Source organism: Mus musculus, chromosome 14, assembly GCF_000001635.26.
Source record: "Mus musculus strain C57BL/6J chromosome 14, GRCm38.p6 C57BL/6J".
Taxonomy (NCBI): domain Eukaryota; kingdom Metazoa; phylum Chordata; class Mammalia; order Rodentia; family Muridae; genus Mus; species Mus musculus.
Window position 1 is genome coordinate 87,446,534 of NC_000080.6, and position 12,313 is coordinate 87,458,846.

The window sequence follows — 12,313 nt, forward strand, 5'->3', positions numbered from 1 at the left end:
CGGAGCTTAAGCACTAGGAGACCTCAAAACCTGCCTACACAGTGACACACTTCCTCCAACAAGGCCACACCTCCTAACAGTACACTTCCCATGGGCCAAGCGTGTTCACGACACACCTTCCAACCCCCAACCCAAGGTATGAGAGAAAGAAGGTAAGAGGGGAGGTAACTTTCTGTAGAGGTCCTTCAGGTAAGCCCAGGCTTCCTTGTCAGGATATCCAGTTTCTTCCTCTCTCATGACCACGAAACAAACCACAGCAGGAGCAGCAGCCTCCTCAGAATGCCCAGGTCCCCCTCAGGGCTCTGGCAACTATGCCCTCTCAAACGTTCCCAGAATTCCAAATGTCACACACGTACAAAACCGAGCCCCCCCCCCCCCCCCCCAGCACGAGGTACATCGTAATCAGCTGCTGTGAAGCAGCCTCATATCCCTCACCAGGGCTTAAAACAAAAATACACTCACCAACCCGGCTCTTTAAGAAACCACGCTTCTCAGTACAGAGCAGAATTAGTATTTGCTTAGCCTGTTTTCTTCCAGCAATGTACTGAGTATTTCTTGTTTCATTTATTATTAGAACAACTTTACGGATCAGTATTTCTAGTATTTCTGTGTTTTGTAGGAGATAAATTGAAGCATGAAATGATGAAACCGACGGATCCTGCTTGTTAAAGTGTGGAGTGCAGACAGCCCTGCTTCACTAAAGTGCAGACAGGTGACTTGTCATGCTGCCTCCAGAGATGCAAACGGGCCCTGAACCTGTGGTCCCCTTGAGCTTAATCCCAGGCAGGCAGGCTTGCTTTCCTGAGGCCCTGGCAGGGCCTCTGCAGTCATGGGTGCTGGAAGACAGAAGTCAATTTCAAGTACAGGGTAGTAAGCTCCAGCCGAGCCTTGGACAGTGTATGGTTTTGGAGCCATATCACATTTGTGTCAAGAAAGGAGACAGAACTATGCAACCATTTCATATATTAAAAGATGGGTTATTGAAACTAGCTACACTCTTCCTCTAAATTAAAGTATGAAAATATTGAGTTAGGTCATAAAATATAACCTTGATGAAAGAAATAATACCCAGCATACACTTTGAATTTTATGAAAGTTTACTAAATGAAGAACATTGTTAAGTTACCTTGACTACTGTGGTTTTTGTGATACACCAAATATGAAATCTTATAGGAAATATTTTTTTATTAGGTATTTATTTCATTTACATTTCCAATGCTATCCCAAAAGTCCCCCCAACACTCCCCCACCTACTTTCCTCCCACCCACTCCCACTTCTTGGCCCTGGTGTTCCCCTGTACTGAGGCAGATAAAGTTTGCACAACCAATTGGCCTCTCTTTCCACTGATGGCCAACTAGGCCATCTTCTGATTCATATGCAGCTAGAGACAGGAGCTCTGGGGAGTACTGGGTAGTTCATATTGTTGTTCTACCTATAGGGTTGCAGATCCCCCCAGCTCCTTGGGTACTTTCTCTAGTTCCTCCATTGGGGGCCCTGTGATCCATCCAATAACTGCCTGTGAGCATCCACTTCTGTGTTTCCTAGGCCCCGGCATAGTCTCACAAGAGACAGCTATATCTGGGTCCTTTCAGCAAAATCTTGCTAGTGTACGCAATGGTGTCAGCGTTTGGAAGCTGATTATGGGATGGATCCCCGGATATGGCAGTCTCTAGATGGTCCATCCTTTCGTCACAGCTCCAAACTTTGTCTCTGTAACTCCTTCCATGGGTGTTTTGTTCCCACTTCTAAGAAGGGGCAAAGTGTCCACACTTTGGTCTTTGTTCTTCAGTTTCATGTGTTTAGCAAATTGTATCTTATATCTTGGGTATTCTAATTTTCTGGGCTAATATCCACTTATCAGTGAGTACATATTGTGAGAGTTCCTTTGTGATTGGGTTACCTCACTCAGGATGATGCCCTCTAGGGCCATCCATTTGGCTAGGAATTTCATAAATTCATTGTTTTTAATAGCTGAGTAGTACTCCATTGTGTAGATGTACCACATTTTCTGTATCCATTCCTCTGTTGAGGGGCATTTGGGTTCTTTCCAGCTTCTGGCTATTATAAATAAGGCTGCTATGAACATAGTGGAGCATGTGTCCTTCTTACCAGTTGGGGCATCTTCTGGATATATGCCTAGGAGAGGTATTGCGGGATCCTCCGGTAGTACTATGTCCAATTTTCTGAGGAACCACCAGACTGATTTCCAGAGTGGTTGTACAAGCTTGCAATCCCACCAACAATGGAGAAGTGTTCCCCTTTCTCCACATCCTCGCCAGCATCTGCTGTCACCTGAATTTTTCATCTTAGCCATTCTGACTGGTGTGAGGTGGAATCTCAGGGTTGTTTTGATTTGCATTTCCCTGATGATTAAGGATGTTGAACATTTTTTCAGGTGCTTCTCTGCCATTCGGTATTCCTCAGGTGAGAATTCTTTGTTTAGCTCTGAGCCCCATTTTTTAATGGGGTTATTTGATTTTCTGGAGTCTACCTTCTTGAGTTCATTATATATATTGAATATTAGTCCCCTATCTGATTTAGGATAGGTAAAGATCCTTTCCCAATCTGTTGGTGGCCTTTTTGTCTTATTGACGGTGTCTTTTGCCTTGCAGAAGCTTTGCAATCTTATGATTGGTCGATTCTCGATCTTACAGCACAAGCCATTGCTGTTCTATTCAGGAATTTTTCCCCTGTACCCTTATCTTCGAGGCTTTTCCCTACTTTCTCCTCAATAAGTTTCAGTGTCTTTGGTTTTATGTGGAGATCCTTAATCCACTTAGATTTGACCTTAGTACAAGGAGATAGGAATGGATCAGTTTGTATTCTTCTATAGGATATATTTTAAAATTATTATTTGCTCAGCTGTTCTAATAAACCTTCCAGGCTTAGAATCTTCATGGGTTGGTTCGGTATGGAAAGCATTTTAATATTTTAAATAGGGAAATGATTTTATGATGTATTGTTACCTATCTTTTATAGTTAGTCTTCAAATGTCATTTTTATTTTGGTATCAGAGAGAAACAATTATTGAAACAATATTGAAAGCATTGTTGTTAATATCTACTTGTCAGTGAGTATATACCATGTGTGTTCTTTTTTCACTGGGTTACCTCACTCAGGATATTTTCTAGTTCTATCCATTTCCCTAGGAATTTCATAAATTCATTCTTTTTAATAGCTGAGTAGTACTCCATTGTATAATGTACCACATTTTCTGTATCCATTCCTCTGTTGAGGGGAATCTGGGTTTTTTCCAGCTTCTGGCTATTATAAATAAGGCTGCTATGAACATAGTGGAGCATGTGTCCTTCTTACCGGTTGGAGCATCTTCTGGGTAAATGCCCAGGAGTGGTATAGCTGAGTCCTCAGGAAGTACTCTGTCCAATTTTCTGAAAAACCGCTAAACTGATTTCCAGAGTGGTTGTACCAGCTTTCAATCCCACCAGCAATGGAGGAGTGTTCCAGTATCTGCAGCATGTGCTGTCACCTGAGTTTTTGATCTTAGCCATTCTGACCTGTGTGAGGTAGAATCTCAGGGTTGTTTTGATTTGAATCTCCTTGGTGACTAAGGATGTTGAACATTTCTTTAGGTACTTCTCAACCACTCAGTATTCCTCAGTTGAGAATTCTTTGTTTACCTCTGTACCCATTTTTTAATAGGGTTATTTGGTTCTCTGGAGTCTTAACTTCTTGAGTTCTTTGTATATATATTGGATATTAGCCCTCTATCGGATGTAGGGTTGTTAAAGATCTTTCCCCAGTCTGTTGCCGTTTTGTCTTATTGACAGTATTCTTTGCTTTACGGAAGCTTTGCCATTTTATGAGATCCCATTTGTCTATTTTTGATCTTAGAGCATAAGTCATTGGTGTTCTGTTCAGGAAAATTTCCCCTGTGCCCATGTGTTTGAGGCTTTTCCCCAATTTCTCTTCTATTAGTTTCAGTGCCTCTGGTTTTATGTGGAGGTCCTTGATCCACTTGGACTTGATCAAGCTTTGTATATGGAGATAAGAATAGATCAACTTGCATTTTTCTACATGTTGACTGCCCGTTGAACCAGCACCATTTGTTGCTGTCTGTTTTCTACTTGATGCTTCAAGCTCCTTTGTCAAGATCAAGTGACTGCAGGTGTGTGGGCTCATATCTGGGTCTTCAGTTCTACTCTATTGATCTACCTGCCTGTCTTTGTCCCAATACCATACAGGTTTTTTTTAATCACTATTGCTCTTTAATACAGCTTGAGGTCAGGGATGGTGATTCCCCCAAATTTCTTTTGTTGTTGAGAATAGTTTTCACTATCCTGGGTTTTTTGTTACTCCAAATGAATTTACAAATTGCTCTTTCTAAGTCTATGAAGAATTGAGTTGGAATTTGATGGTGATTGCATTGAATACTCAAAATGCAATTCACAAACCGAATGACGCTCAAGAAGGAAGACCAAATTGTGGATACTTTGATCCTTCTTAGAAGGAGAACAAAATCATCTTGGGAGGAAATATGTAGAAAAAGTGTGGAGTAGAGACTGAAGGTATGACCAGTTTAGAGACTGCCCCACCAGTCATCAAACCCAGACATTATTGTAGATGTCAAGAAGTGCTTGCTGACAGGAGCCTGATACAGCTAGCTGTATCAGAGAGGCTCTACCAGAGCCTGATAAATACAGAGGTCGATGCTCACAGCCAACCATTGGACTGAGCACAGGGTCCACAATGGAGGAGCTAGAGAAAGGAGGACTGAAGGAGCTTGCAGCCCCATAGGAAGAACAATATCAAACAACCAGACCCCCAGAGCTCCCAGGGACTAAACCACCAACCAAAGAGTATACATAGTGGGACCCATGACTTCAGTTGTCTATGTAGGAGGGGATGGCCTTGTTGGATATCAGTGGGAGGAGAGGTCCTTGGTCCTATGAAGGCTTGATGCCCCATTGTATGGGAATGCCAGGGCGGGGAGGTGGGAGTGAGTGGGTGAGTGGGGGAGCACGCTCATAGAAGCAGGGGGAGGGGGAATAGCATAGGGGGTTTCTGGGGGCGGTGGGGAGGACCGGAAAAGGGATAACATTTGAAATGTCAATAAAGAAAATATGCCCCCCCCCAAAAAAGAAAGAAAGAAAGAAAGAAAGAAAGAAAGAAAGAAAGAAAGAAAGAGAAAGAAAGCATCTTTGTAGCTACTACACATCAGAACACAATTAGGTGCTCACTGTACAGATCTGAGCACCGGAGCTGGGCTTCCTCAGACAGACATAAGCAGTGCAGATGTGACTGCCTGCCTGTGACCCTGGCATTCAGACATGCTAGCACCAGAGCAGCTGCCTCCAGGCTCAGCACAGTACCTGTCTATTATGGTGGGCTTTGAGGACAGTGTGCCCATGCCAACCTTGGAACCCCACGTGCACTTATGCAACACACTCACACACACACAGTCACACACTCACACTGTATTCATAAATTTCTGCATTTCCAAAGGATAAGTGTAGAAACAAAGTAAACAAATGTATCTTTTCATGGACTGTTTTTTGTTTTATCAGTTGTACCTTTGAATGTCTACTAAAGGAGTTTCTTCTAAACTTGATTTTTATATCAAACAAAAATTCGGAAATTCCAACAGTTCATTTTATTTTCTCTTTATTTCCTGGCAGCAACAACAGCGACAACAACAATGAAATGTCCTAGCCTGCTTTAGTACGTTTATTTGAGGCTTTGCTTTCCAGCAGCAATGCAGTATTTTACTAGTGAATCGATGCTGCCATCTTGTGGTCTTTTCCGGTAGTGCAGTCTTCATAATTATCCCTGTTAGGTCAGCTCTTCAAAGACAGTCCTTAACAACAACAACTTTTGATTTTTAGTTTCCAAATTTTAAATGCTTTAAAATGTTACCTTAGATATAGTTTTGTAAAAGATTTCCCCTAGAACTTTTACTCTGGCCATTGAAATTCTTAAAGTTGACCAGCAGGTTGTTAATTTTAAGTATCCATATTGTTTTGTATTTCCTTAACTAGCTTTTCAGGATAATAGATACTCTGTAGTGTTTAGTTAGTTGTAAATAAGTTTTTGCACATTTGTCTTATTTCTGCTACAGACTATTTTTCTGAAGTTAGGCCTTTTGTGTACTATGACTTTCATGATGATTTCTTTGACTTTAAGTGTGTCTATTTTTATAACAAACTAAAATTTGATGTAAAAGACACTAATGTTTAATGTGTTGTGAATGTATGTGTATGCAGGAAAATTATTATAACAGATTAATATAGCAGCAAAAATATCTTCGATTTGTACATAAATCATAAAAAGTTAACACTGAGAAAAGCAATTCTAAAGATAGTTTATTATTAAATGAAATATATGTTGTATTGAGAGAAGTTTACTAAATTAAGACTACCACCAAGGACTTATACTCAGAGGGACTTTAAACACACACACACACACTCTCTTTTTATATATATATATATATATATATATGTATATATATATATACATATGTATACACACACACACACACACACACACACACACACACACATATATATATATATATATATATAGCTAGCTTTGGGCCATCTATATGTAAACCATAGAAACCATAGAACCATAGAAAAAGTTGTATTTCCAGCTTGATTTCTGTGTCCTGCAACTGAAGTGTATTATGTCCTTAGGAAAAGCTCTTATCTCGGTATAATAGGCAACTAAAAGCAGCAACTGTGTTGTTGTGAGGTTGCTGGGACCTCCCTTGCTCTGAGATTTTTATCTTATAACCAATGCTTCCCTTGGGAAGAAAAATTCTCATCCATGCAGGATACCTGTGCTCATCCTTTTGTTGTTGTTAAGTCTTTTCATTCACTTTTATGTACATTTCGTTCAATTACACACACTCATCCCCCTCTGGTGTGTGTGTGTGTGTGTGTGTGTGTGTGTGACTGAGAGAGAGAGAGAGAGAGAGAGAGAGAGAGCGCTCATGTGAGCGTGCTCATGTATCCGCCCTCCTGCCTGTCTCTCACCTCCCCGTCTGCACTTGACCCTCTAACCCACAGACTTCCCTGTCTACTTTTGTCATGTGTTCTGCTTTGTTCAGCCACCTTAAGTCCTTGCACCCTTCCCGCTATCATGGACCGTCTACTTTTCAGGCCTCTATGAACACTCCAAATTCAGCACACAAATTGAAAATCTTGAAGATCCGTGTATAAGACAGAGCAAGTGTTTTTAGGTTACCTCACTTTGTATACTAATTCCTGTCCCGTCCATTTTCCTTGTCATTTCACTTTCTTTAGACATGAATGAAGTTCCATTATGTAGAGGTACCACAATTCCATTGTATGGTCATCAGGTACTGGACATCTACACAGCTCAATTGTTCTAGTGTGGCTTGTTCTTTCTTGTGTACTTATGGATGGATTTGCCAAACGATTCTTTCAACTCTATCTTGATCACACTGCTGTTGCTGTGAAGAGACACCGTGACCATGGCAACTGTTCTGAAAGAAAGCATTTAATTGGGGCTTGTTTCAGAGGATGAGAGGTTTAGTCCGTTATCATCGTGACAGGGAACCTGCTATCACACAGACAGACACTGTGCTGGAGAAGGAGCTGAGAGTTCTCCGTTCTGTTCGCATGCATCAGGAATAGAGAGTGATGCCGGGTCTGCCTGGCTTGTGGTTTCTAAGCCCCCAGTGACACTTCCTCCAATCAGGCCACACCTCTTCAGCCTTCTCAAGTAGTGCCACTCCCTGATGAGCCTGTGGGGGTCATTCTTAGTTCAAACCACCACAGAGTATCTTCTGTAGCGCTTGCTAAGTGGTCATAGAAACCCTTAGTCAATTTTTATCATGCAAAGTATTTTCTTTTCAGTTATGTCACATAATTTTGCTGATAACAGTAATATGGTTTGGCAATAGGGAATCCTTCAATGCCCTTCTGGTCTTAAAAGTTTTGGTTGAATAATCTGTTATTCTTATGGGCCTGCCTTTTTATATGTTTGTTTTGTTTTTATTTGTATATTGTTTGAATTTTTAAGATGTTTTTAAGCAAGACACAGTAAAGCCTGTAAAGTAGACTGTTCCGTGGGCAGAACAAAGGTTTATTGGAGACCATATTGTCAAGGCCGCGCTGTCTGCAGTGGAGGGAAGGTGGAAACTTGCTCTCTGCAGTCTCCATGTATTGAGTGGTTCTAGTGTGAGCATAAGTGATTTTTTTTTTTTTTTTACATTTCATATGTTTGCTGTGCCCACAGTAGCTTGAGTTATTGGAATTTAGTTACTTTATCTTCATGTTCCATCAGGAATTACATATTAAATTTTCAATCTGATGTCTACATATCATATAGGAGCTAGTGACTCAGTGTGGCAGCAAATAAAAAATATAGTTCAGAGACACACCCCTGCCAACCGTCTTCCCCCATCCCTCAAGAAACCAAAACACAAAGCTGCAGTAAAAGTCCCACGAAGACATTTAATTCAGAGACAAGGCTATTGCTTCATTGTCACATGGCTCCTGTGTCTAGGTTGATAGAGCCCCTGTTAATTCAGAGGATGGTTTTCTCATTGACATTTTAAAGCCGACGTGCTGTCTGTATGTACTAATAGACTACGTGCTGTCTGTATGTACTAATAGACTACGTGCTGTCTGTATGTACTAATAGACTACGTGCTGTCTGTATGTACTAATAGACTCTGTCCTGTTATTTTCGAAGTTTGAGTTTCAGTTCACACATAAGTGGACATTGATCATCTCAGTGAGTGGAGATATACATGTATATGTACATAAACACGCATATATACCTATTCATATATACCTATTCAATTCAATTCAATATATATGTTTATATATGTGAATATCTATATAAAGTGTGTGTGTGTATATATATATATATATATATATATATGATTAGTGAACTCTTGACAAAACAGGAGCATAAGTGATTGACACCTTCAGCTGACAGCCGCTGGTAAGGACATTAGTTGCGGGTCTGATTGTGTTCTTCCCTTTCCCGTGCTGTATGAAATGGCATAAAAGACCCCTTCTACTTTCACCTGAAACGGTTAGCTGTGACTGTTCACTATTAGAGAAATAGCCACAGTGTCACACCGCATCTCTGCACGAGTGAGCATGTGCTGCTCTGTGGATGACCCAACAAGCTCCTACGTATCGGAGTGCATGTGCCCGTGTGAGCCGAAGCCTGCTTTGTTTGGCTTAATAAAAGCACAAGGGCCGGAAATGAGATGAGACAGTAACTGCCTCCCTGGTCCCCATGCTGAAGCTGGGTCATGGCTGCCTGGTGGTAGGGCCTTGTGCAGTGTGCAGGGCTGCTGGCCAGGAGGCCTATGGATTGTCCCAGACTCAGAGATAGATCAGGGCAAGCTGGCTTTGTTTTGGCCATCCTGGTTATAGTGGGTGTTCCTGAGCCCTGACATCTGGATGTAGCAAGTAAGGTTGAAACAATAGCCTGTCTTTTACCCTGGCTTTCTGCCTTCCAGATGTTTTCAGGGTTTGGGTGTGTCTGTCTCTTAACCTGAGGTGAAGGTGTTGGTAGTGACCTTCAGCTCTGCTGCTCTGCAATTTTCCATCTAGTTGGAGCTGACTGCTGATTTGAAATGGTTGTTTTTGAAGTTGAATGAAATGCTTTTGAATGGTAATTAAGTGACACCAATAATTTTATTATTTTGTGTGTGTGTGTGTACTCTTGTACGATAGTGCAAGCATGGTAGTCAGGACAGCTTGTGGGAGCTGGCTCTCTTCTTAAACCTCATAGGTGACAGGGATCAAACTAGAGTTATCTGGACACTCTGTAAGTGCATTGTCTAACTGAGCCTTCTTGCTAACTCAGGCAGCATTTAAAACCAATGCATGTTTTCTTTTTGAGATTAAAGTATAATGGTCTCATTCCCTCTCTCCTCCCTCTAATCCTTCCCATACACCCCTCCTTGCTCTCTTGCAAATAAATGGTCTTTATTTTCATTAATTATTGTTACATACATATGTGTATATGCGTATGTATTCTTAAATGCATAAATAAACTGCTCAGCCTGCATAACGTTACTTGTATGCATGTTTTCAGGACTGACTGACTGGTATTTGGTACTGGTATGATCAATTACTGGATGATCAATTACTGGATGATCAATTACTGGATGATCAATTACTGGATGATCAATTACTGTGCTCTTCCCTGGGGAAGACAATTCCAAGGAAGCTTTTGTTCATTTTTTAAAAATCATTTTGGAAATTTTGTAAGCAGATTAAACTTATATAACGTGTCATTTCTACTGAAACTAAGATAGCGCATCACAGGCAGACTTAGAACTCAGTGGCTTTTCCCACAAATCATATGGATAATTTTATTTTTATATATTATCCCATTAAGGGTATAGAAAAATATGTATGTATTCTTAGGATAGCATATAGACTAGGATGTTTTGCTCTTAGTATTAAATAGAAAATAAAACTGGATATTATAAAATTTTGCTTACTATTAAATGTAGGTACTATTATGCTGTTTATTTTATTTAACAGGTACCTTTCAGATGAAGGCGTTGAAGCCTGCACAAGCTCTCCTGGGAAAGGCAGCATAAATGACATCATCCTGATTGCTCTCAATGTAGGTTACGTTTATTAACTTTATTTAGACATTTTTAAAATTTAAGCTATACCAATGAAAAATTCATCATAAACTGTGTTTTATGATAAGTAAATGACTTAGAGGAGATCTTTAATTTTTGTCTCTTAAGTTACAGAGATACAAAGGGGGAGTGGGTGGGTAGGGGAGTGGGGGTGGCTGGGTATGGGGGACTTTTGGTATAGCATTGGAAATGTAAATGAGCTAAATACCTAATAAAAATGGAAAAAAAAAGTTACAGAGATACTTGTTAAGTTTAGTGACCTAATATTAGCTAGTTGTAAATATCATATACAATGCAATGAAAAGGAAAAAGTCCACTTTCCAACTTTTTGTAGAATCCATACTTTGAGTAGCTTCATAATAGTAAGAACTGACAATTCTTTAAAACAGTTTTCCATTTGGTTTGCGTTAGATTAGCTGTAGCCTTAATTTATTTGAAAACATCATTTCCTTTCCTTCTGTGTACTCGTGGTTGGCTTGCCTGTATAAATGAGTACCTGGCGGCCTGGGAAGTCAGTTGAGGTTGCTGCAGCGCAGATGCTTGTGACCCGCCATATGGGTGCTGGTAACCAAAGCCAAGTCCTCTGCAAGAGCAACAAGTGCTGGTGACCACTGAGCCTCTGCCCACCCTCTGTATCTCAGGGTTAGATGTTTTCTTTATGCTCAGATTTTTGTGTTGAAAAAGACAAGTATTATTGTTTTCATTTGTAAGTAGGAAAATATAAATATTAAGAAATAGCATTAAAATCTTCCATGCAATTTAGGTTCAAATATTTGAATTATTCAGAAACAATTAAGTGCAGTCTTAATTTGTTGCACACTATTCAGTGCTTAGTAAGTATAAAAGACAGTCTTATTATCTCTCTTGAGATCCATATTCCATAGAATGACCTTCCACATAATCTTAGGTTTTCATTTTGAAGACAGCCCCTCCCATAGTCCTGAAGAGCCCCACGTTGTATATGGACTTGTCACAGGTCAGGATGCTCCTGTCACCTCTGTGAGCAGCCGCTATGCTTTAGTTTCTGTGTGTGATGGTGTGCTGAATTACACATACCTACCTACCGTTTCCTCACCGTTTGCCCTCACCGCTGTAGGTTACATAGCAAGCAGGGAGACAGAGAGCCTTAGGGCAGGCGCTGCCGCTCCACTGCCCAGCGGCTCCCTTCCCTGTCACTGCCTTTGCTTGCTGCACTAGGGGTGTTAGGCTGGTGCAGTGATAGGTTTTCATGGCTCTGGATGTTAAGAATATATGGGATTTGGTTATTAAAACATACACAGCTTTATTGTAGTCCAGAGCTATCATTTGATATTTGGATACGGCATTAGCTTTCAGTAGGACATAGTGATGTACTGTTGGGGATTTCAGTGGAGAAGAATGACTAAGGTAGAAGAGTAACAAAGAAATGTGCTGCTTCGGCCTCTCACTGTTTGTTTCCTGGAGCAATGCACAGATGCCAGTACATTATTTGAAAATAGCAACTATAGTTTATTACTAGTTAAAGATGTTTGCTTAGTTTTTGTTCCACAAACCTGAAGTAATTTCTTTTGATCCTAAGCCTGAATTTAGTTTTAATTTTCTATAATTCTATTTTAATGATAAAATATTTATTTTAGACAGATTTGAGAACAATTGGCAAGAAGTTCCTTCCCAGTGACATCAACGGTGGAAAGGTAGAGAAGGTAAAGAGGAGGCTGCCTCTCGCT

At 40.5% G+C, this 12,313-nt stretch overlaps 1 protein-coding gene across 8 annotated transcripts in view; it reads left to right on the forward strand.

Annotated features, from left to right (window-relative positions):
• The window catches only part of Tdrd3 (tudor domain containing 3), a 129,331-nt gene that overhangs the window by 30,356 nt on the left and 86,662 nt on the right, over positions 1–12,313 (forward strand). For 6 of the 8 annotated variants that reach the window (XR_383170.3, XM_011245039.2, NM_172605.3 and 3 more), the window contains exons 2-3: positions 10,501–10,585; positions 12,224–12,289. Coding sequence is in view for 4 of the 8 variants with exons in the window: in XM_011245039.2 (XP_011243341.1) it covers positions 10,501–10,585; positions 12,224–12,289 (151 nt within the window). In the remaining 4 variants the exon portion in view is untranslated. The remainder of the gene's footprint in view (positions 1–10,500; positions 10,586–12,223; positions 12,290–12,313) is intronic. The other 2 variants (XM_006518911.4, XM_006518909.3) reach the window with 2 other exon arrangements.